This window comes from Ascidiella aspersa, chromosome 5 (assembly GCF_963924565.1).
Source record: "Ascidiella aspersa chromosome 5, kaAscAspe10.2, whole genome shotgun sequence".
NCBI lineage: Eukaryota > Metazoa > Chordata > Ascidiacea > Phlebobranchia > Ascidiidae > Ascidiella > Ascidiella aspersa.
Genome location: NC_139451.1, coordinates 3,289,479 through 3,315,749, shown reverse-complemented (window position 1 = coordinate 3,315,749; position 26,271 = coordinate 3,289,479). Strand labels below are relative to the sequence as shown.

Below are 26,271 nucleotides of genomic sequence, written 5' to 3'. Positions count from 1 at the left end.
TTATCGGACACCCGTATAGTTAGCACCAAAATTACTGAAAAAAACACAAAATACACAACATGGCATCGGCTCCGATCTGATATTATCGGACATCCGTAGACTGATAACTGTATGTTTTTTGCTTTTTTTGTGTGCTTTAGGAAAACAACTGTCGCTAAAATCGCTAGGTTTAAGTGCTAAGTGCAATTAAAATGGTAGAAACCACTGAGTATTGAATAGCAATTCTTGACTGAAATTCGTTTATTTAATTGGTATCACCGATATCACTTTAGTATCGGACAAGTACCGATAAGACCACTTGGTATCGCATGTCGGAATCGATCCAATATTTTTAAACATCTCTAGACTAATAACTGTATGTTTTTTGCTTTTTTGTGTATTTTAGGAAAATACTTACGCTATAACCGCTAGTTTTAAGTGCTAAGTGCAATTAAAATGGCATCTGAAAAGTCGAATGGAACTGAATCGACAAGCTGGGCTCGCAGCACTTGGAAAAGGGCATTTGAAGGAGTTCTGATATCGCCACTTTTTGGTAGAAAAACTGATTTGTTCTTGATGCGTAAATGTTGTATGAAGGCTAGCAATATTGGAATGCTTTGGGAAGTGAACTTACCAAACAATTATAGTTTGTTTTAAGACAGAATAATTGTTTGGTAAGTTTTGTTCCATTTGCACTTCAAACTTTTCTATTATTATAGTACGTTATTTGCAAAGATATGATTTGTTGTAGCAGATATAGGATTCTATTGTCTTGGTTAGAATTCTATTGTCTTGTTTAGGAATCTATTGTTTGTTTAGGAGCAGTGTAAAAGTAGAACAATTTTCTTACAGTAACACATAAAATTTCGAAAAAATACGTCACAAAGTTACGTCATAATGAGACGACTAAAATGAACAGCGTTAGGAATTTTTTTATCATCGTTCGAAATTTGCAATTGAAGTCGTATAATAGCCAAAGTAAATTCGATGAAAAGGTATCGGAAAAATATGAAATTTCAGTATTTTTTGTGATGAAAGTCTGACTGCTGGCTAAGTTAGTTTGCTTTGAGTATTGTGTAAAATTTCAAATTGAGATATTGTTTACTTCCAGAGATATAACACAATTCGCCATTGGTCTAGAATCCTACCACTTTGTTTTACATTAACAAAACGAGTTTTCAAAATAGAAATTCCAAGCAAGAGATAATTGTCACAAATTACCATCTAACTGTTGTATTTTGCATTATTTCCTATTTATTATGCTGTTGCTAGTCCAACCAAGGCAGCTCAATAAACTGAACTTGTTGTTGATGTTGTTTGCGACTAGCCGTTCGTATTACGTCACAATGCCCAAAAGTGGCGTGATGTTTACTGCGTTAAAAGTTAAAACCAAACCTGGACAACTAGATTTTTTTAGCTTTTTAAAATTAGATTAGAATGAAAATTAGAAAATTCGAATTTTTCGATTTTAAAATTAGATTACAACTAGAACTATTTAAAAAAAATTAGACTACAACTAGAATTATTTTTTTAAATTAGAATGCAATTAGAAATACCGAATTCTTAAAACAACAAATTTCAACTGGAATTATACTAAATTATTCGCAATCAATTTAATTTAAATCGCCAATTGTTCTAATAAGAATGTGAATGGTAAATATTTTATTGCCAATTTTTATACGTTTTAGCTTTCAGGTTCTTTCAAAATGTTCAGTTCAGCATCGGTTCAGGTTAAAAAATGGCCCAACACCGCTTCAAAAGTTCCGGTTGGGGTTCAGTTTGACTCCCCTAAAAAATGAAATATAAAAAGAAGCGTTTGTAGTTCCCATGGGGCGGAGAAAAACTGTTAAGTTATCTAGTCCCCTGCCCCCTGGCTATGATTCAATTCGTGTTCATCATTTTACAAAAAAAAGCGAAACAAAATATATTACAAAAATAATAATTGTTCGTAAATACACGAAAAACAAAAACTACAAACCAAATAGATTAACAATACATTATATAAAACAAAATTAACGCTACTTTTGAAACATATTTAACATTTCACTGCTAAGCCGGCGACCCCATTGTGGATAAATTGTATGATTTATATTAACCCTTGATTATATTTTACTCAATGATTTTCGCAGGCCACATCAAAGCCAATAATTAATCAATTCTTTATTAATTGGAATGACGTTAGTTTGTCAGGCCGAATGCACCTGACGTATATTGTGGTTGGTATTAAATATTTCATGTGACCTTAACTTCTTCTTGCTTTTCTTACTAAGGTAGCAACCTCATTATTGGAGGCGACTTGAATGATGGAGTACTTCTTGACGTCAACGCCTTGGACATGGTACGTAATGCCAATTTTAATGTAAATTGATTTTCCATTAGAGGCCCAGTGACCTGGGGCAGTACTCTTCAACCGGTGTGCACGGTGTACCTTAGAGTGCACCAAAATATGCATGGAGTGTATCAGTACGAAAAGGTACACAAGGGTGCATCACAAACTTATAATGAACCATTAATATTTGAAAATTTTAATGACAAAATAGTCATTAAAACAGTCTCTGCTCTTTTCTCAAGTTTGTTTGAATGCTGTTTTATGCAGACTGGGACAACTGAATTTATTTTAGCTTTTTGAAACTAGATTAGAATTAAAATTAGAGCATTTCAGTTTTTCCAAATTAGATTCAAATTAGAATTACCGAATTCCCAAAAAATTTAACTAGAATTCGAACAAGAATCACATTTAATTAGTTACAACCAATTTGATTTGATCGCAATTTATTCTTATGAAACGTAAATGGTAAATATGTGTCTGTTAATTTTTTGCCTTTTTATGTTTTTTAGACTGCAAAAATTACATACAAGTCGTTCAATCCAAAGAGTTTTAGTTGAAGTTCTGTGTTGTAACTGAGTGACTAAAAATGCCGTTGGACAAAGTAGCATTTTTTGTAAAATATGAATTAGATTAGAACTAGAATTAGAGCAAACAAGCAATTCACAAATTAGATTAGAATTAGCCGCATTTTGCTCTAATTCATTGAATTAAAAAGGTAGAATTATCTAGTTGTCCAAGTCTGGTTTTATGACATTTAGTAGTACTTGCAATTAAGCAGCCTGTAGCCACAATCGAACTCTCATCGACAGTGTGTACTTTCGGCAGCGAAGACTTTAAGGAAAGATTGAAGAGCACTAACCTAGGGTATATGCGCTGTGCCTTTACTGGCAAGCCATGTCGGTAACACATAATAAGATCAAAAAAGCAACAAAATGCCTAAAGCAGAAAAATCCAACCATAGTATGAGGACCAACGACATAATACAGCCAAGACGCAGTGATATCCACGACAGAATAAGATCTAAATCGTCTGAATAAGACCCAAACATGTCGGAATAAGTCCTAAATTCATCGAAATAAGGCCTAAATCGCCGACATAACGCCTGAGACTGAAGGTAGAGGGCGTATGGGATGATCGGGGGCCATGGGTCTGGCATCGGCCGTTATGGTGTCGACGTTTTGGCGCCCTAGTTTGAACGGCCGCTGTTTTGGCACCGGATTGTGGGGTCCTTTGGGGTTATTGGGTAATGGATGGGAATAAAACATGGTTTAGGGTTGAAATTATTAGGGGAGTTAGTGATGAAGTTGGGGCTGGGGTTTTGGGTTAGCTAAATGGTTGTATAGGCCTGATTCTGGCCATTGAGGTCCTCTTCCGACAGGTCTATGTAATATTCCGACTATTAGGTATTAGTCCTATTATGATCTGATTGCGAACTGTGTTTTATTCCGACGTTGATGTTGTTCTTATTTCGGTCGTATAGGTGGAGTCCGCCATGTCGTTGAAACGGCTCCCAGTGACTCTCATTTGGAAAACTACACATGAAAACGATTATTTTCCTAACACAACGCAGCATTACAAAAAAATTTTTATATACTTGTAAAAGGTTGTTTCACCATTGGCAGAAGGTTTCAGGTTTCTGCTTGTCGATCACTGTTCCGCTGACGCGTATATAAACAATAAAACTCAGAGTTATAAAACCTGTGTAAACTTTTGTTAAAAGTAAAATATATTTCTTGGCTTGACTTAAGTGTTTTGGCCAAAATGACTTGACATAACTTCATTATTTTGGATAAATGACGTGACTTGACTTCAGTCTTTTGGGAAAATGACCTGGGTTGAAATAAAGTTTTTTCGCTAAGAATTTTGTTAAAATTGTTTTTTCGTCCTAATTTTTGTAAAACAACTTTTATTGTTTTTTTGTCATCTTAATTTTTATTTCACATAAAATTTTAATGGAGATACCTTGCGTTTATAACATATTTTACTTGATTTATTGCTCAAAAGGACTTTTTATATTATTTTGTTAAAAGTAAAATATATTTCACCTAAAGTATTGCACAAATATGTAACTAAAATCTTGTTTAAATCAGGGGTCGTGAACCAATGGCTCGCGAGCCATATATGGCTCTTTTGTGACGCCATATGGCTCTTTTGATAAAAGAATCTTGCTTGCAGAAAAATCTAAGTTATTATTTCTCAGCCTGATTTTTAAATACTGCACCGATTAAGAATATTAACTGCACGCGTCCATGGCCGCTTTCCTAACCTACTATTTCCTTTTTATTACACATAGCAAATTTTCGGCGGTTCGCGCGAATCCTGTTGGTTTTTTTAGAGCATTATCCCGTTTGAAGAAATCTCTTAATATCCAAAAAGCCCTGTTCTTTTAACGGAACTCCGTAATCAAAGTTATGCGAACTAAGTTAATTAATTTTTGGTTTATATCCTGTTCTGCCCTTTAACGAGAACAAAATAAAACGGCCCTGCTCAATATACTAGTTTTTGCCAACCTATAACTAGATGTTAAAAAGTATTATAACATGACTCTCACGGAAATACAACCAAGAAAATTTGGCTTTTATGGCTCCCTTAGCTAAATAGGTTCCCGACCCCTGGTTTAAATACATGTAATCCAAGTTTTTATTTTTTCTAGGATGACGACGGCGCAGGAGCCAAACAAAATAAGGACCAGGGTCTGCAATTTGCACCACGTCAGTCTGCGCTTGGCAAGGTTGGTTCGTTTACGATTTTTGCATTCAATATTTTGGCGCATAATGGTTGAAGGTTGTCGTTAGACGTAGTAAGAATATCAAAGCACATATCGAAGTAGGTTCAAATATAGTTTTTCGATATTTTGAACGTTTTAAATAAATCTTAAGTCAATGGCTGGAGTTTGTAGTGTGAGGTAGAATGAATATCAAAGCATATATCGAAATGGGCGTTTGGAATAACTCTTTATTCGAAATAATGTAGGCCTAATTGTAATGTGTTACAACCAACAACATTATATTGCAACCATTCATGCCAAGATTTAACATAGAAAAACCATACTTTCGCAAGGTTGTGTTTTGTGTTGTTTCCCGTTTCATGTCGTTGATTTGTATTACTTTTTTATCCAAGATTATTTTTTTTGGAAAAACAATCAAAGATAAATATAGGATTCCTAAAGCAAATTTGAGTCATATCCATTTGGTTCAACGTTTAGTTCTCTACCTTTAATAGTAAATTTCGGAGGAAAAATTACATTCAAAATTAAAGATGTATGTAGGCTTCTTAAAGCAAAAAAAATAATTAAAAATCATTTGAAAATAAAATACCTCTAAATGTTTTATTATTTGAGCATAGCAATGACGTCATATGGTATAAGATCGAATCGCGATAAATTGTCAAAAATATCGGGTAGCTGTGTCGGAATAAAACGTCAAGTGTCGGACATCCCTAATTATAATGACGTCATTTGGTATCGTATCAGATCGCGATATTTTTGTCAAAAATATCGGGTATCAGTATCGGACTCAACTGTCAAGAATCGAAAATCCCCTATTCCAACCTAATTGTAATGAACACCAAATTTTGGAAATCCCCCCATCGGACTTAATAAAATAATATCAAAATTTGCGTTTTCAGATGACGGCGCTCATCTTAAAGATGCAAGACAAAAACACCGGATTGAGCTTCATCCGTCAAAACTTTCAGTCGGTGTGCGACGCAGGGGGGATTAAGATGGCCGGGGGGTTAAAAGAAGGAGCTCCCGACGCCTTCACTGCTAACGCCCTCATCGAATGGCTGAGCGAGAACATGGACTTCTCTTCGCATTTAGGTAAGCTTACTACAAATCAGTGTTGTAATGTAAATGACTTGAGCCAATGACTTCCATTGTTTTCAAATGGCTTGATTTGACTTTAGTATTTAAAAACAATGACTTGAATCGACTAAAGTGTTTCAGACAAATGCCTTGACTTAAGTGTTTTAAACAAATTACCTAACTTGACTTGAGTCTTTTGGGCAAAAGACTTCACTTAAGTATTTTGGACTAACGGCGTGATTTGACTGAAGTGTTTTGGACAAATGACCTGGGTTGAAATAAAGTTTTTTCGCTACGAATTTTTTTAAATTGTTGTTTTTGTCCTAATTTTTGTAAAACAACTTTTATTGGTTTTTTTCATCTCAATTTTTATTTCACATAAAATTTTAATGGATATACCTTGCGTTTATAACATATTTTACTTGACTTATTGCTCAAAATGACTTGACTTGGACTTACGTTATTTAAAAAATGACTTGACTTGGACTTGACCAACTGCAATTTCAAACTACTCAGTCACTACAAAATAGTTAATGTATATATATATATTTAAATTCCTAATTATAAAATCGGATCTTTGATAAATTGATGACTTGTAAAGACTAGCCTTAAGTGCACATAAGTAACTTTTTTTCAAATAACCTAACTGTAATTTCCAACTGGCCTGTTTACAACACTGGATTTTTTTAACAACGAATTAACATTAAAATTTTGGTTAAAAATATATATAGTATATGCATATAACAAAAGCGTCGCTTACAAACAGCCAAACAACAGAAGACAGCATGAAACCACTTTTTGTACACAGAGGCTTGCCATTTCGCAACGATGTTGTGTAAATCCGGCTACATCTATCCCTGTTCGGCCGACTGGAATTCAACCTCGATAAAGCTGACTCACGATGACGCAAACATCTATCGTTTCCAGGTGATTACCCCAAATTGCGAGCAAAACGCTCTGACAAGGAGTTTTTATCGGGCGTCATTACTATAACTAGGGATGATCACGGTGCGCGATATTTTGAACAAAAAAATCGCAATTCGATACTAAATGACGTCATTATTATGCTTGCACAGGTAAAGAAATGAAATTACAGAGTGATATATATATAAATATATAAACCAATTAAATTTGATATTATTTTAGTCCCCATATTACTGGCCGTCAGAGACTCTTTCCGCATCTGAAAGTGACCACGGTAAGATTGGAAAAAAAAACAGTAAATATACTTTATGACGACTTCTGTGTTAACATGTAATGTTTGAGTAAACGCTTAAAATATAAAAAAATATTTAAACTTTAAAAGCCTAGCTGGTCGTTAGAAGCGGTCGCTTTTATTATTTTACTTCATACTGATACTGTCTAGGAAAACAGTAAAATATGTCGATTTTTTTAAAAACTGGTGCTTTTATATTTTTATTAAAATTAAAAATTCCTAATTTAAAAATTAGATCTTTGATAAATTGATGGTTGCAATTCAATGACTTGTAATGACTAGCCTTAAGTGCATATAAGTAACTTTTTTCAAATAACTTAACTGTAACTTAGGCCATTTACAAATGTCCTGTTTACAACACAGGATTATTTTTACAACAAATTGACATTAAAATTTTGGTCAAAATATTCGTATTTTACCCTATAGGCAAACCAGGTAACACCAGTTTTTCCAAAAGTTTTCTTCAGTTTTGTGAGTGCTTGCATTAAAAACTTGTTTGCATTAAAAACTTGTTTTGCATTATAAGTGTTTGCATTAAAAACTTGTTTTTTTTCTTTTAGCTTGCTACTTGTTTACCAGAGACACGAATACGATGCTGCCGCCACTTAACGAATACGAAGCGGTAAGATTGAAATGCTACTATACATTTAAAAACCTAATTGCACTGTGTGTGAAAATTTACTGGAAATTATAAAAGGGTGTACGACGTGCTTCTTCCCGTAATTCTGGTTTTCTAATTGAACGAATTAGACAAAAATGCGGCTAATTCTAATTCTCATCTAATTTGTGAATTGCTTGTTTGCTCTAATTCTAGTTCTAATCTAATTCGGATTTTACGAGAAATGCCACTTTGTCCAACGGAATTTTTAGTCTCTTAGTCAAAGCAAAGAATTTAATTTGAAACTCATTGGTCGGCACGCAATTTTTGCAGTCTGAAAAGCATGTGTTATGCAAAAGGCCTAAAAGTTAACAAAAGCGTATTTACAATTCACATTCATACTAGAATAATTCGTGATTTAACTGAACTTGATTGCGAATAAAAAGAAAACTGAAATTGATCGTAAAACCAAATCGAATTCCAGTTGAAATATTTTAGAACTCGGTTAAAGGTGTTTTGGGCGACCGAAACGGTCCCCCAAATTTCTCCAGCGGTTTCCTAAATTTTGAACTTGCAACTTTTTGGTATTTAAATGAAACACTTGCGGTCTCTTAAAACTACTTAGCGGTCACCCAAACCAAACCTTAAAAAAAACCTGTCGGTAATAATCAAATTTGCGAAAACTAAAATGCTCTAATTTTAATTTTAAAAACCTAAATAAATCTAGTTTCCCAAGTCTGCTTTATGGAATCCAAAACCAGTAGAAGCAGGTTTCTGCTTGTCGATCACTGTTTCGCTGACGCGAATATTAACAATAAAACTCAAAGTTTGAAAACCCGTATAAAACAAGGATCAGATATTTTTAAAGGAATATATTTTGTTATTACTTTCTATGTATATTATGTATTTTGCTTACTTATAAGAATCGACGATGCCAGTATAGGGGAAATATATATTTCTTTAACTATTGTCGGATCCTGTTTTGTGACTTTGAGTCTTAATATTCTACTGGAAAATGTAACACACCAAAACAGTTTGGCTCCAACTCTACAGCCGTTAATTCACCTATATTTAAGTAACTAAAGTGGAAATTAGGCAATCCACTCAAACGGGTGTCGTGCGATTCATCCACCAAAAATAAATAGTTGCAAAATATTCCACCATATGATATTCCACATTTACAATTTACAGTTGGCTGCTGTAGCGCACGACTATTTACCGACTAAGAGATTTTGTGTTTATTGTGCAATTTACGCTGTAACGGCTTATGCCCCAGATTTATTGTCTACTCGCACCAAAAAGTAAATGCTAAATGTCCTGTTCCGCGATTATCTCGATTGTCTGTGGCTACTTAAGGCCGCTATCCGCTTGTAAACTAACTTCTTCTCAGTTATCGTCTTGCTGTTCGCAACCTTTGATATTGCAAGTAGCATCTCCTATATGCTAACTTGTCCGCTGACTATAGTTTAAACTGGGTGTTCGCTCATCAGATAATACAATTAATAATAACCAGAAGTATTATGGTTGGCTAACGAGTTACACGCACGCAACCTTCAAGTCAACTTAAAACAAGAGTCAGAAGCCTCAACTATTAAACTCGTGCCCCACACTGCCCTTATCAGTTTCGAAGTTTGGTAGTGCGCACGTCGCATTCGAATTTATTTTTTTTTTGGCCGAAGCACGTTTGACGGTTGTGCGAAAGCTTGTCAAGAATTCAATACAATTTGTCTTTTTATAGTGCCACCTGATTACCCTATATGGTATTAGACAAACACGGCCATTTACAAAGATTCTTTGACTACTAACAACTAAACATTGCGTTGTTTGATCAGAAATACTTAACAAAGCTGGAAAAGATTCTCAGTCATCAGTGGGGCTTTACACAGAAGGCAGCGTCGGTCAAAGAAAGGTAATTGCAAACTGAATTAAAATAAAACTGTGATGTTTTGCTTTTGTTTTAGAGTTTAGATGTTCTTGAACTGGTGTCATACTAAACAGCAACTCGAAATTTTAGCAAGTTCCTAATAAACAGAAACAACCACACTGTCACCTTTTGTATTTTCTGCCGTTTTTTTTTAATTCAAAAACAAACACAAAATGCGCCTCAGACATAACCACGACTTTAGATCTCACTCTATCGTGGCTAATTCTATTTATTTGGCTTTATTATGTCCTTTTTAGGTCTTTTATAGATGAATGTAGGACTTATAACAGGTTTTGGTGTTTTTAGTACATTTTAAAATTCTGCCGTGGATAATACTGCGTATTTGACTTTATTATGTCCTTGTAGGTCTTGTTCCGACGAATGTAGTATTTATTTCGACAAGGTATTTTACAGACGATTTTAGATCTTATTCTACCGTGGCTATTACTGTGTATTTAGCTTTATTTTGTCCTTGTAGGTCTTATTTTGCTGTATTTATGACTTATTCCGACAGGTTTATGTCTTATTCAGACGATTAGGATATATTCTGTCGCGTATTTTACTGCGTATTTTGCTATATTAGGTCGTTGATATTAGTAGTCTACTATGGTGTTATGCATTATTCTGCTTAATTGTTGTTGTTGGTCTTGTTTGTCCCCATATATAGTCACGAGGGTGATTTTAGCATACAACCTTATGGAATGATCGGTAACACAATTTTTTTAAGTCTTTCAAAACCAATGCAATCTGTTCAATGACACTGTTGCTACTTATTTTAATCCGCTTTACCGAAATCCGTGCTTAAACCGGCAAATGAAATGTCAATAGCCTATTCTACTCAACTGTCTTGATCCTCAATCTAATCCATAATATGACTATTATTTACATGGAATTAACATGGGATTTTGGCGTATGGATAATATCTCCGGTGTTCCACGTCTGTACATAGGTTTGTTGTTTGGTTTAGATCTGTGATTCCCAAACTGTGTGCCGCGGCTTAGTAGTGTGCCTCGAGAGATTGTTAAGTGTGCCGCGAAGCTTTTGGTAATTCTGAAAAACAAAGTATTAGTATTATGCATACACGCAAAAATGACCTGACTTGAGTTTTTCAAAATTATTTTGGAATTACGACTTTTTGCGATGGAAGATAACATAGGTTTCATAAAAGTAAAAGTAAGTTTACCAGAATTGTTGTATACAGTGAAAATGCCTATGTTTAAGTTCACCCTTTAAAGTAGGTATTTCTTCGCAAATCTTAGCTGAAATTCTCATATTAATTTGGTATTGGATTGGAACAGACACTACCCTAGTATCGGGCGAGTACTGCCACTACCTCAACATATTCAATACATAAAATAATATAGTTGTTTTCGTATTATTGTAGACTAACAGCTGCTTTGACCGTTATTTTACCACTGCCTTTTCATTGTACAGATGCTATTCCAATACTACCAGTTTGCGTATAGCATCTGTACTATTTTATGTATTAAATATGTTGAACAAATTGATTTTTTAAGTAGCCAATACTACCAGTTTGCATATGGGTTTCAATATTATCAAACATCCTTAGTTAATTGTTTTAGACAACCACCAGTTGGTTCGTGAACTTTGAAAGGTAATTCATAAAAAATTATTAGAATTTTTTTTTTAAATTAAAAAAATTTTCAATGTAATTTTAGTTTTTTGAAAAAAACATTTTTTTAGAAAGAAATTTTTTTTTTCATCGTAATTTTAATTTTTCAAATTTTCATTCTACGTTCACCCCTACCATAAACACAAACTCTTTTCGCTCAGGCTTCTGGAGCAATGTTGCATCACCGACCAGTACATAGTCAGGTGGCAGGAGTCGGCTTATTGGAAGATTAACCGACCTCAGTGCTACCACAGATGCGCCGGCAACCCTACGTCAGACAACTGGAATCAATCTCTTCGGGGACTTAATCGCAATATGCCGCCAGTCGCCCCCAAGCAACCAGGTTTGAAATCAATTGAAGACAGTCAGTGTTGTAAACAAGTCAATTCAAAATAACTAAAGTACCAGTCAAGTGATTTTTGTCCCAGTCAGGTTACAAATATGTTCGATTTAGAGCAATACCTTAACTGAAAACAAAAACACAACATGATCTGTATTGCATCTTAATCGCAATATGCCGCCAATCGCTGTCAAGCAATCAGGTTTAAAATATATTAAAGAATTGTGTGGGTGCTAGAAGTTCATCACAGTGTTGTAAATAAATCATTTTGAAATGACTTAAGTCCCAGTCAAGTCATTTTGAAAAATAACAGTCTAAGTCATCGGTTTCCCTAGTCAAGTCCCAGTCAAGTCATTGTGATAACAAGTCAATTTCAAGTCATGTCATTGAAATTAAAGAAATTTGTTTAAGTATTAAAATTGGTAAACTTGTCCGATTATGAGCAACAAGTCTTAATCGCAATATGCCGCCAATCTCTTCCATGCAATAAGGTTTGAAATGGATTAAAGACCGGTGTGGGCCCCAAGAAGTTCATTACAGTGTTATAAACAATTCATGTTAAAAATGACTCCAGTCATTTTTCATTTGTAAAATATCTTGTTTGCAACACTGCATTTTGAAAGCTCTGATTTTAGGCCAAAATTATGTTAACGCTACAATTCAATTTTTTCTAACAGCAGGCAAAAAAGAAAAGAAATCACTCGGACTATCGCCATCGAAAATACTGAAAGCCAGTTGCGCAAGGTAAAACACTTGCTCCGTATGGGCGTAAACATTTACAAAACTACAAAAAAATTGAAAATTGAATCTTTTGGCTGTGAAATTTGAAGTAAACGTAAACGTTGAGCTGTTAAATCGCTCCGTGAAACTAAATTTCTTGCCATTTTTTTATTTGTTTTTATTTTAATTTTTTGTTTGGCGTCACACCCTTCAGTTCTGCTATTCAACATTTAAAAGGTTTTTTGTAAAAATAACCCGAGTCCTACTCCGGCCAAAAAACTAAACCCGAGTCCGACTCCCGAGTTTCGAGTCGGGTAGTTTTACAAGGTCTTATTCGAATCCTGAGTCCGAGTCCGACTCCGCAGCCCTGCTTTGTGGTGCTTAGATTTGTTTTCGATTATACCTTGGGTAAGTGTGTATAGTACAGTGGTAAAAAATAAAAAATAAATCATCAAAATAGAGATAAAATAATACATTGTTTTTACCCATACCAAACGTTCAGGATAATTGTCTTTGTACCTCACAGAATCGTGTCTGTATGTACCGAGTGGGACTGTTTCGATCCCCTGATGCCCCACGAACCGACCTACACACCCTGGAAGTCGGACACCATTGCAGGGGCTTGGACGAAACAAGCAACTCTGTGAGTGCTTGTTTTTTTATTGGTTGTACGCCTAAAGCCTTCATGTTGCACCGAATGTGCGATATTGTAAATTACCTTGGCCCTTTCAAGATAAATTTCGACCTCAATTTTGATTAGTTACAGCCGAATAGTCTATAGCAAAGCTAGTAATTCAGGCCAGGCACTATTTATAGATGATAATATACACATATATATATATTATATATATATATTTTGCCAGTAGAAGCATCATCAGTATATTTTAATTCGAGTGATGAATTCACAGACTACTATTCTGCTGTTAAAGTCTTCATATATTTTTCTGCATAGGTTAAAAGTCGATCTAAAAAAGCTCATGAAGGCGTTTCTCGTTTCCAAGTGAGAAAGTAAAATTATTGTGAGTCTCGAGCCTGACTCCTACCAAATTGACCGTTTCAATCCCTTTTTTACGCCCCCTTCATGCCCTTTCTAAGCCCTTTTACCTAAAACTGTAAATAATAGTCTCAATATAAAAGATGGCCTAACCTAATTTTTTCTTGAGATAATAAACAGTTGAATCATTCAACCAAGTGTAATTATTTGTAATATGAAATTATTTCTTCGTTGTTAAACTTTTATTTAAACTACATCTGTGTGAGCCTTGTGCCATTTTCTTTAGATTTATATACCAAAGTTGCGTAAGCAGTAACCAAGTCAATTTTCCAAAAGATTTAATTAAGTCAAACATTTGTTCGAAAGACTTAAGTCAAGTTAAATCATTTTGCCCAAAAGACTTAAGTAAAGTCAAGCAATTCTGCTCAAAAGACTCAAGTCAAGTAACCTCATTGTTGAGGGATGACTTAAGAGACTTATCAAGTTATTGACTTATTAAGTCTTGCTCAAGTCATTGACTTTACAACACTGTAAAAACGTCTGTTGCTTTGCAGAGATACGGGACCGTACAGAATGCAATGCAAGAGCTGGGCGTCCAACTTTGACGTTCTGCTGAAGGACGACTTGGGCTTGAGTTACTTCACCGAGCATTTAAAGAAGGAATACAGTGAGGAAAATCTTTCCTTCTATCTCGAGTGCGTTTATCTGCGAAGCGCGCCGCAAAGTGAAGTCGAGGAACTTCTCAAGAGCATTTTCAAGTATTTAAAAAAAAACATATGATCGACCATTCCTATGGCTTAAAGCTAGACACAGTTCTGTAATAATTAAGAGCACCTAAAACACTGTTCGTAAATGTCTTTGTCGCACATGCTTATGACACCGTTTTTAATTGACTTGATTTGACTTAAGTTTTTGAGACTAAGGCTTCACTTACGTCATTGAGTTTTTGAAGTAAATTATTTTCAAGTAAAAACCATAGGGATGGCTAATCATTGTGGCCTATGACTTCAACCTATAAACAGCGAGTGTTGTAATGACCTAGGTGCATGACTTGACTTTAGAGCAGTTAAAACATTGTTGTTAAATGACTTTGACTGAGTTTTTTGGACTAACGACTTGACTTGGACTCAATTCATTAAGTCAAATGACTTAGATTGAAATTAAGTGATTTTATTTAATTATTATTAAAGTTTATTATAAAATTCGCTTATATACATCTCAATGTTTCACTTAAAACAATTAGATTTTCATTTAACGTTTTTTCGGCTAATGTTTTATAAAATTTAGCTATTTATCTCAAGATGATATAAAGATACAAGATGATGTCGATCTACTCGACCTTTTTAGCTTTGCAAAGTAATTGAACGAAAAACCAGAGGGTCGGCTAATCTTTGACGTTACAGATCCAGTGCATAGTGTACCCAAATGCTGAATCTTCTTTTCGAATCGCAGCGAGTTCTTGTCTCCCAACTCGGCGACCCCGATCAACATCGACACACAGACCATGAACAACGTGAAGCAGGAGATGAAGAAGAACAAGACGCGTTATACTTTCGACTCTGCACTTGAGCACATCTACAAGCTGATGAAGAAGGACTCCTACAAGCGATTCGTAAGCTCGGCGATTTACAAAGAGGCGCTGGCCAACTCGAAAGAACCGACCAAGGCCACGTAAGTGTAGCATTTAGAAAAAGTCTACATTACCAAGCTTGTTTAAAAACGCCATTTTGGGTCGGCATTATTTTTTATCACCGTTGAAAACCTAAAAAGTCTACGCGATTCACATATAAAGTTGAATTGTTAAGCCTCAAATCTTGCAACGATTCAAATCTAGATTAAAACAACATGGCGCTGAGCTAGAATCCTTTTTATTATTTTTTCTTTGGAGGCTACCTCGTCCTCCAAAACTTATTTTTCTTTGCGTAAATGCAATTTTTTTAGGCTGGATTTTATTTTTAGTACGTCTCACCCCATGCAATGAAAGATGCTTTCACATGAGCTCAGTTGTAGAGCGCGACGGTCCTGGTGTGACCGGAGGTTGTGAGTTCGAACCTCACCGCAATATAGTTGTTTTTCTATCCTAGACTTACTTAAACTATAATCCTGATTAGGTCAACTTACTTTTGTAATGGTATATATCGGTATATCGGTCCTGGTATGACCGGAGGTCGTGAGAACTAGTTTTTATCTAGCGTGCTTACGGTGTCGTACCAATTACAAATTTGTTTGGCTGTCGCGCGTCTCCTAATAACTGATAGGAAAAACTGCTTTAAAAACCGACCGTTGGCCAATAAAATTGTTAGGATCTGTGCGCTTGAATTGACCGCTTTTTAAATATTGCTTACCACTATTTTACCTATTATTGGTGATATACGGATTGGTGATACATATTATCACTCTCGTTAAGTTGCGAACTCAATCTAGATATCTTGTTTACAATTTTCCCAACGATTCTACTTAGTTTTATGTAGTAGTATTCCAATCTAAACGAAATTGAACCAATTTTCATCCCTACAGAAAAGAAAAAATGCGTCTGCCGAAGTAAGTTCATCTGAAAGTGATAAACAGTAGTTGCAACTTTAATCAAAAACAGCATCTCCTCTGGTAATTGTAATCCTTAACCAACGTTTTGGCAACCTTTTACAATCGCCTTCTTCAAGGTTTACCAGAGGAGCTGTTTTTGATTAAAATTACTATGCCTGGTAACAGTAGTTGCTTCGTATAATGTAGTTGTTTTACTAGAGTAGCTTATGTGCACCAGTGGTTCTCGACTATGGACAGTCGCGTTGTTGCAATACAAACGCGTACCATCTGAGTCCAGAAGGCTTTGTTCCGCTCAAACTCACTGAGTCTATAAACGCAAAAATTAATTTGCTAAAAAAATTAGTGCAAGACACCGTTGAGTCAAACTTGGACAACATAGATAATTCTATGGAGCATAATGGTTGGAGGTTGCAGTAAGACGTAATAAGAATATCAATGAAACAAGTAGGTATTTATTTTGAACGTTTCGAAGAACTCTATATTTATTTTTCAAATGAATTAGAGCAAAATGCGACTAAATCTAACTTTTATCTAATATGTGAATGGCCTGTGTGCTCTTTTTCGGATTTTACTAAAAATGCTACTTTGTCCAACGGTATTTTTAATCTTTCAGTCAAAACACAGAATGTGAGTTAAAACTTTTTGGTCCGTAAGGCTTGCAGGCGGCAGACTAAAAAGCACGAGTGCCCACTATATCCATTACCAAAATTGATATACTACAAAAACATATACAGACAGTTTGTAGTTTATTAAGGGCAACTATAAACTTGCTATATTTCTATACATCATACTCGGATCTGTGTAGCTTGATAATGAATTTTCAAGTCTAAAGATCGAGTAGATCGACATCATCTTGATTAAGACGCTTCGAAAAGCATTTCTATCGTCATCGCAAAATATTTAGTATTTATAATGTGTCACAACAAGCTAAAAAAGTCTGAGAACCACTGTGTGTTAACGTATATAGCTTCGTAGTTATAGCGGCTTGGTATGTACGTAGAGCAACAGAAAAATCTGCAACGATTTTGGTGATGATGGTACTAAAATAAATCATTTTGCAATATAAATGAGGATTTGAACAGATGCATGAACGTGAAAACGTGAAATTACAAGGAATGCATTAGTTGACGAACAACGTACCCTCTCCACCTCAAAATAATACGGATTCGTGGAACAGAAAAACCTACTTTTACTGGGCCCTATGATGTATGAAAAACGCGCATTATTTACCCACTTTGATTATGGTCTAATTTGACTGGACTTGGGTCATTTCAATATTACCTGTTGAAAACACTGATTAATTCAGGAAAAATGTACTTTTACACTGTTTTGTCTACAAATGTCCCGTCTGTGCGAAAGTATTTAAGCTGCTGGAAGCGTTTGTGCAAGTTGCAATAATTTCCTGAAAACACGATATAAAATTGATTTCCGGGACATATCTTTATTTGTCCATATTCTTTTCCGGTTTGGTTTACTTTGGTTTGTTTTGGAACGTTTCGAGCAATTTTTACGCAGAGATTTATAGAAAAGTATACACCAAAGAAACTTCTAATTTTCCGACATTTTAGGGGTTCTAAGGTCTACTGCGTTAGGGGCCTTTATTTGGGGGGCAAAAATCGGAAAATAATCTGACATTATCATAAGTTAGTTTTTAGCTCTATACGTGATCTAGATTTGGCTGTTTTACATGTTTTTCAACTACAAGGCAATTGTCAGTGAGAAACAAGCTTTATTTAAATTAAATCGCAAATAAAGATTAAACTAAGTGCAGAACTTAGTAAACCGAAAATCAGTTTGTATGTATATGATAAAAAAGATAAATATATTTCGCTATAAGGCATCTTCAGTATCTAAAAACATAACACGACAAAACTCAAGAATACGCTAATAAAAACCTAAACCAACTGTTCTAGGCAAGTGGTGCGCTACGCAAGCCGCAACTGCTGCAAATAAATGACGATGAATCAGTAAAGTGACGTAAACTGATAAGACAGATAAAAGCGCGCCATGAGGTGGAAAATAAAAAAAAAGAGGGCAAATAGAGAAAACTAAACAAAACAAAGTAAAAGACCAAAATAAAACACTATTTAAAACGAGGTAAAATCATTTTTTGGATGTTTATGCTAGCATTTATAAGGTTAAGCCATTTGTCCTCGCACAGGTCTAGTTGGTTGACCTCGGGTTGCTCTACAAAAGTCACTTTAAAACAATTACTTAAAGGTGGCTTGGAGGCAAAAATGTGGGCATGATAGGAGGAGTAAATCGCAAATAGTAAGATTTAGCCTTAGTATGAAATGTTTTCAGGAGTGCACCGGAAAGACCGGAAAAAACGGAAAGTTTTGAAGAACAAACTAAGATCACACAAGTTTATGACAAATCAAATTAGAATTCATGAATTTCAACTTGAATTCACCGACTATTAGAAACCATGTTGTAGTTGGACAAAAGATTACGGTTTGTTTGATTATATTGGATAGAGAAGCCAATACCCAATACCTCTAGTAAAAAAATTACGGACTGTCTTGGTGTAATTATGTCCGATAATATCGGATCGGCGCCTCGAATAGTATCGGATAGTCTTGGAATTAATTAAAGTCCACCAACGATGTGCTGAATTCGTTAGCTGTCATCCAGACAGTAAATATCTGCAATAAGATTTCATGTCTAATCTATAACAGCTTTTATATATAACGTAATTTCTTTCCATTAAATCGAAAATAGTAAGTTTTTGCCTATGTATTAAAAGATTACAGGAGACAAAAAAACGGGAAATTAAGAATTAGGAGCACACTAGTTAAATATCAATAATTATACGCATCGCTGTCGGACATTGTTAAGGGTTTAACTAAACTTAAACGACAAAAATAACAATATACGTCATTTTCTAAGCTTTTAAGAGGGAATGATTAACATTGCGACAAAGCTCTGGTGATTTCATATAACTTTTTTCTTGCGTTTTCTTAATTTTCCTTTTACCGAGCTTGCATCAAACCAGAATTCTGCTCGTTCAACATTACGAGTGACGTAACGGAAACGACAAAACGTGTCTGGAAGCAAATTCACTTTTTTTTTTTTTTTTTTTTTTTTCAATTTTTTTCATGCGTTTTCTTAAGTTTCTTTTTACGGAGTTTTCATAAACCAGGGAGTACAACCGAACCCGAACCGGAACTTTACAACCGTTTTTTGTTATTTATCATTTAAAAACAGCCACATTTTCTGCATTGCCAATTCAATTCACCGAGTAAGACACCAGGAAGTTCTTTATAGCTTCGTACCTCGATCAATAATTTGAGTTGATTTTACATGTTTTCCTACTATTAGAAGGCAAAACTGTACAGTCAAACAACGATGTGCTGTATTCGTTCGTCGACCAGTGGATATCTGCAATACGATTTCACATCTAATCTATAACAGCCTTATCTATACCGGTAGAGTAGCTTGCCTATATATATAGTGTGTTGTGCTTATATAGTTTGCCTGTTCTGTGCCGTAACCTGCATGTTGTACTAACCTTGCTATAGCCGCCAAAAGACCGCTTTTTACCACATCATCATGAGAGCTTTGACCCTGCTTAGGATCTGGAGACTTTCTCAATTCCTTCCCAAAAACAAGATGGTGGACGCCGACATTGAAACGTAAGATTTTGTGTTTTTTGCGTTACTCTAGCACAGTGGTTCTCAACCAGGGTGCCGCGGCACCCCGGGAGCCATTTCTAATGCTCAAGGGTGTTGCGAAATATTTGAGAATATTTAGAAATTTGATTTTTTTAACTCTTGCAACTTTTTGTGTAAGATTAGAGTGAAAGAGATCCAATTATAACTTCCTATAAGTTGTGCAGAGTTGATGTGTGTTCTTCCGTTTATTGTGACAATCTAGTGAATTACCTACAAAAAATCTTGTAGGGGTTCTGCAACATATTTATTATTTCTGAGGAGTGGCGCAAACCATACAAGGTTAAGAATCACTGTACTAGCAGAATCAGAAAACATGTAGCCTACTTTTTAAAACTGCAAAGGCGCTGGTCGTCTATTGACGCTTTGTCGCTAATTGTGTCTGAAACGAGGTAACTATATAATTTTCACCCCACAATAAAATATTACACATAGAAGCGGAAGATTGTTTGTTTTTTGCCTTTATCCAGCAGGGCCGTATTTTATGGCTTGTGGCAAAAGTAGAATGACTTTTAAGAATAGCAAAGCCCATACAGAAGTAGGTATAATTTTGGTTTCAAACTCACTTCCCCAAAGCAAAGATGTTTTATTTGCTCTTTGAAACCTTCAATCCATCGTCCTAATAACGAAAAAAAAGTTTGCAGAAAAATCCAACAAAAGTCAGAACGCACGGCGACTGTATATAAACGAAAATAACTCTAACGGCATAAATTGTTTTAAATTTTATCAATTCTGTTCTCTTACAGTTTCAATCTAATTGATTTTTTTATTAGTTTCAGTACATTTATTCCAGTTTTCTGTTTGCAGGGGTTAAGGAATCGTCATGCAGATCTCCTTCACTTCAGTGAAACGATTACGCTGTACATTTATTTTTATTGTACAAATAAGTAATTTTTATTCTCGCCCGTTTTTGCGAATCGATTAATACATTGTGATCCTATTACTTTGGAGAGCCAGAAGCCAGGTTGAAATGTTTCTTCTTCTCCGGCCTTCAAGCTGCATGATCAGTAGATAGCTGCTACTGGGACAAAAATTGGCGAGGATCTAGGATTTTCGTTACAAAAAGGGGTAAACACACAAAGTCACGTCATGATGAGACGTCACAAAGTTACATCTAAAATTGACGTCATAAAGAAGTAAACCTTAGAACACGGTACAGTTCGACGTAGAATGAATATTAAAGACCATAAAGAAGTAGTAAGCATTTTGAACATTCCGAATATCTCTTTGTGCACACTACCGCATCGAGTTACTTTTCAATGCAAAAGCTATATGGTTATCGATTGCAAAGCTAAAAAACGCCCTTATATCGTTTAAGTTGCCAAAACTTTCATCCGGGAAATTGCGATAAGACACATTTGGGCTAAAACAAATTCATCAAAATGAGGTAAGATATATAAGAAAAAAAGAAATGTAATCAAGATTTGCGTGGCACGTGAAAAAAATTTGAATTTGGTCTGTTAAAATAGACAAGAATAAGTTTTTTTGGGGGGAAGGCCATGTAACCCGACCAAAATTTTAATGTAGAAAAATGTAAGTAATATAACTTTAAACAAGTAGCGCATACGATAATTCGCTTTATCGATGTTTCTTCCTTGACAATGAGGTAAACGTTATAACGTTTTCGGCTGAGAGTTAAAATTCGCGTTTGGGTTCTGGTGGTGAAAAGATTTGCAGTGTTAAATTGAACTACATCGCTTTTTCAGTCGCGTAAGGGAGAATTTAACCCTGCTTGAAGCCAATCTAGTTCGACTTATTAATATAGCACAAAAAGTTCTTCTTTTTCGAACATAATGGTTGGAGGTTGTAGTAAGAATATCAAAGCCCATACAGAAATAGATAGCATTTTGTGAACGTTTTAAATAAATATGAAAATAATGGCTTGAGGTTGCAGGGCTGCGGACTCGGGACTCGGGACTCGACAAAATCTTACATTTGGCCGGAGTCGGACTCGGGACTCGAACTCGGGAGTCGCACTTGGGAGACGGACTCGGGTTGTTTTTAACCGGCTCCGCAGCCTTGGTTGTAGTTATATAATTATTATTAAAGTCCATAAACAAGTGGGTTGCGTATTGAATAGTTCGAATCTATCTTAAGATAATGGTTGATAGCTTTGGAGGTTGTAGTTAGACGTAAAATGAATATCACAGCCCATACAGAAGTAGGTAGCATTTTGTGAACGTTTCAAATATATCTTAAGGTAATGCCTAGAGCAGACCTGGGCAACATACGGCCCGCGGCGAATTTTCCTTAAAATACATAGGCTAAGTCAAGACAGGACGGATCTAGTCAATTCCCCGCCAAATTCGGTTTTAAGCTTGTTTTAAACTAAAAACTCTTCTGTCTTTCTCGTATGTCTCACGCGATTTTTGGCAATTTTACAGACAAAAAGCGACCTTTGACAATCTATCCAACGAAAGTTTAACAACTTTAGCCTAATATTTATATATTTTTGCGCGTCAAAAGAAATTCCGTCTTTAAAATATAAAGGCGATACCTAGGCTACCGTTTTCTAAACTCTGAAATTTGCCGATTTCTAATCTGTCAACCTAATTTAGTTAATGCCATGTTGTGTTTTTTTAATATTGCTGTTGTACCGCATGTAACACATCGGTAACTTAAAGCTTTAAAAAGAAGAAAACTACATTGTAGTTTATTTGTACGCATTTTTTACGTATTTTAGTCTTAACTTTTGGGACAACTTGACAAACGCCAATATATCAAGCAATATACTGTACATTTTTTCTCTGTAAATTAAAGTTTAAATTTTAAAACAATTATATATATGTCTAAATTAAAGTTTTCATTTTAAAACAATTATATATAGTCGCAATTTTTTCGCGCTTCGCGCGACGTCCTATGGCCATCTTTAAATTCCATTAAAATGGCACATTTTGGCACAACTCTAAACGTAATAACAAGTTCGTTAGTTCATTTGTTTTATACCGTCAGATTACGACGTCATATTGCGTGTATTTTAAATCCAATTTTTAATCCGGCCCGCCACAACATTTTAGGTTTCTCATACGACCCGCGACAAAAAATAATTGCCCACCCCTGGCCTAGAGGTTCTTAGACGTAGGACGTAGAATTGGAAAAGCGCATAAACAAGTAGTGCTAGTAGTATAGCTCACATTTTGAACGTTTCGAATATCTCTTTATTCACTTGCACCGTGGCGAGAAGACACTGATTTTCAATCGGCGTACTTCTGTATGAGCTTTGATATTCTCACCATGTCTAAATTTCTGCAGAATAATAGTCTAGCAAAGTTAGCAAGTCAGGTAAGGTAAAGATATTAAAAATATATATTTATATATTTTGCCAGCAAAGGCGTCAGTTTGTATGATTCAAATAGAATCTTTCAAATGTATATATATCTTTTAAAAGTGTTTGACCTGCTGTACTAGCTTTGCTAGAGTATTTTGCTGTTGCTGATCAGGAATTAAGGTCGACATTTATCTTGCAAGGGTCAGGGTGATTTCCATTATGACATATTCAGCGCAAACCCTTCTTTTAAAATAGATATGTTTGGTCGTTGGGCAACGGACTTTAAATACAGCCACAAAGCGATTAAAATAACCGAATATGTTTTAATCGAAATTGTTGTTTACGAAACGCTTATCAAGGGACCGAATTAAACGGGATGCGGAAATTACGCCTTTTTCCGCTCCGTCTCGTATTGTCTTGCTTACCAAAAAGCGAAAGCGCTCCTATCAATTAACGAATACACACAGAACGCAAAAGCGCAGACCGCCTATAAGTGTTGTTTGGAGCAGTTCGAAAGTCACAAGACGAAATTATATAGGCCGAAAATTCATTTTTAGGAAATATCTTGTTTTTGCGGTTAGTTATCATCTTGATTAGGACCTCTCTAAATGAACTTGTATCATGAGAAGTTAATTTGAATGAGAAATAAATCAAAGCATCGCTTATAAAAGGTGGCATGCAATAGATGATGTCGATATACTGGAATTTTTTGATTTGAGATTTGTTATAAAATTACATTACAGATTTGTGCATAGTGTACCCTATTATTTACTTACTTAGAAATATTGTGCTCGAGTAAATCATTGGTCGAAAGCGTTGGTTAGCAAAAACTACAGGTTTGACTAAAACTGAGTTGGCACAAGTGTTCTTGAATTTGAAAGGAGTAAAGTTAAGAATGTGATTTTGAGGAAAAATAATATCTTCACCTTTAAAACTGGGGATGATTTGCTAAACGTTAAAATTATCGGAATTACCCTATTTCGACTTTGGCCAATTTAAATCTACAAGTAAAGTAAATGCAAAACTGAAGCTTACAACTTTTGCGCAATTGAGGTCACATGCAATGTTCTAGATTTCTAGAATTGGGGGCCAAAGTTGGCCCGCGAGCTCCGCTTTTTTGGCCGCTTACTGATGGTCAGCTTTGCTTCAATCTAGGAATATCACTTTATTTTTTGTTATTGTCATTAACAAAAAAACTTCGTAAATGATCTTTTGTTATTTCTTAAATACCGTAACTGAACAAAGGTGTACATTTCATAAAGTTCGAATTGCTTTTTGTTGGGGGGCGAAAGGCATTGGAAAATTACCAAAGGAGGTGTGGCTGAAAAAAGGTTAAGATAGGCTGTGTATAATTTGCCAGCAGTAAGCCTAAGAACCGCTATATAAAAACATTGGCCCGCAAGATAAAAAAAAATACAAAAAAATCTGCTTATCTCGTTTTTTTTTAGCTAATTTTGCATTTTTCGGAAGTCGGATTAAATCTTAAGCGTTTGTGCGTTTTTTAAGATTAAAAACAATTGAAAGAATTATAGAGCGTAATGGTTGGAGGTTGTATAAAGGATATCCATACAGAAGTAGGTATCGCTAATTTCGTATGTTGTCCTCTTTGAAGGCTCCTGGTTCTTATTATTCTTTTACTTTTGTTAGAAAACTGTTGTTTTGTCGCAAGTATTTTTTGTCTCCGTTTATTTTCAGTGATGATTTGCGATTTGACGCAAACTTGAAAAGTATTATAGCAGGTTAACAACTGTAGGTAACTTTTTATAAAAACAAAAACAATAAGGTCATTTTTTGGCTTTTTAAGGATGGCGTGACGCAGAAATGCTTTCAAGGGGAATACCCGAAACGTGCATGTTGAGGTTGTGCGGGTTTAGAAAATTATTAATTCTAAAAAAATAATCGATTTTAAACAACAAATTACCTTTTTCCTTATTGAATTATATAATACAACCCTAAAACAAATTTCGGCTCAAATTCACCTGAGAAAAGGCTTTGGAACATTTCAATTTCACGTATATACATGGCAATGACGTCATTTGTTATGGGATCGGATAGCGATTGTTTTTGTTCAAGAAAGCTGGGGGGGGGGTATCGATATCGCGACAAAATATTAAGTGTCGGATATCACCTAACTAAACACGAAAAAAGCGAAAATCCACCACTTAAGACAACCACATGGGTCAAGTTGGATTGTTAAACAATAGAAAACGATCTCGGAAACCTTTTCTAGTCGCGGGCCAAAAACAAATTCAGAAAGGTCTCTGCGGGCCGCGCAAAATGTTAACTAAGAATTGTGTTATTAAAATGTTAGAACAGCAGTGAATCAGGCAGGCCTCGGATTTTTTGCACTTTCAGACGTATTTAACTACGTTTGAACAGGCAGTGATGCGCAAAGCGCAAGAAAAGCGTTTGTTTGGTTTAAAATTCGAGTTCAAACGTCATAATCCATATTATTAATGAAAAGTGTAACAAGACTCTTTTGAGGAAAACGCGATAACATATAAAGTTAAGCTATTTAAGTCCGGACGCACTTGGCGAGCGAAGTGAGCGCGATTTTTTTAGGGTATATCGGCATTTCTTTTAAATTTCTTGAAAGTTTCTATTACATTGCCGAAAATGAAAAATGAAAAAAATGTTAAAAAGTACATGTACAATATTTTTGAATACGTTTTCAATTTTTCCGAGACGCCCTTGGTAGACTTGCACGGCGCAACAATAAACAAGCGCTGATTTAGTTAAAAAGACTTTTTTTCGAACTTACGTAGTTAAAATAGTCAAAAGTATGTGAAATGGACTGTAATTTTTCAAAGAGGCGGCGGGCCGGATGAATTAGATCGGCAGGCCGGAGGCCGTAGGTTGCCGACCCCTGTTATATGGCTAAAAACATCTTTAACAGCCTTTCGATAAAAGACGAATTAGGAGTGTTAAAATAGAAACAAGAAAGGCAAGGTGTATTTGCTCTAGAAATAACAAGCAATTCGTCTTCTACATAAAACTACTTTGCTGGCAAAGTGAAAATTCTGACGTTAAGAATTTATAAGGTTTGTTCTCACTCGACTCGTCTGGAGTTAAAGGAAAACTTGGACGCCTGAAGCGTAAAAACGCTTTCGGTTGCAGAGAGTTGGAATATTGTAACTTTAACGATTACGGTTAGGAGCGAGGAAATTTTATGTTAACGTTTGTATACTTTATACTTAGTGTGAATCGTAGCATAATACCTTACTTATATTTAATTCTAATGAATGGAAAC

General features: G+C 35.1%; 1 protein-coding gene across 1 annotated transcript; it reads left to right on the top strand.

Moving 5' to 3' along the window:
• The first annotated feature begins 435 nt into the window (after nucleotides 1–435).
• LOC146141502 (regulator of G-protein signaling 9-like) lies at nucleotides 436–19,721 on the top strand. The gene is made up of 15 exons (XM_083390153.1): nucleotides 436–548; nucleotides 2,254–2,317; nucleotides 4,962–5,039; nucleotides 5,936–6,128; nucleotides 6,922–7,040; nucleotides 7,260–7,311; nucleotides 7,890–7,951; nucleotides 9,760–9,836; nucleotides 11,646–11,848; nucleotides 12,514–12,568; nucleotides 13,071–13,187; nucleotides 14,093–14,296; nucleotides 14,991–15,209; nucleotides 16,056–16,079; nucleotides 19,640–19,721. The coding sequence occupies exons 1-15, from the start codon at nucleotides 436–438 to the stop codon at nucleotides 19,719–19,721; spliced, it is 1,662 nt and encodes a 553-aa protein (XP_083246279.1).
• Nucleotides 19,722–26,271: the final 6,550 nt, after the last annotated feature.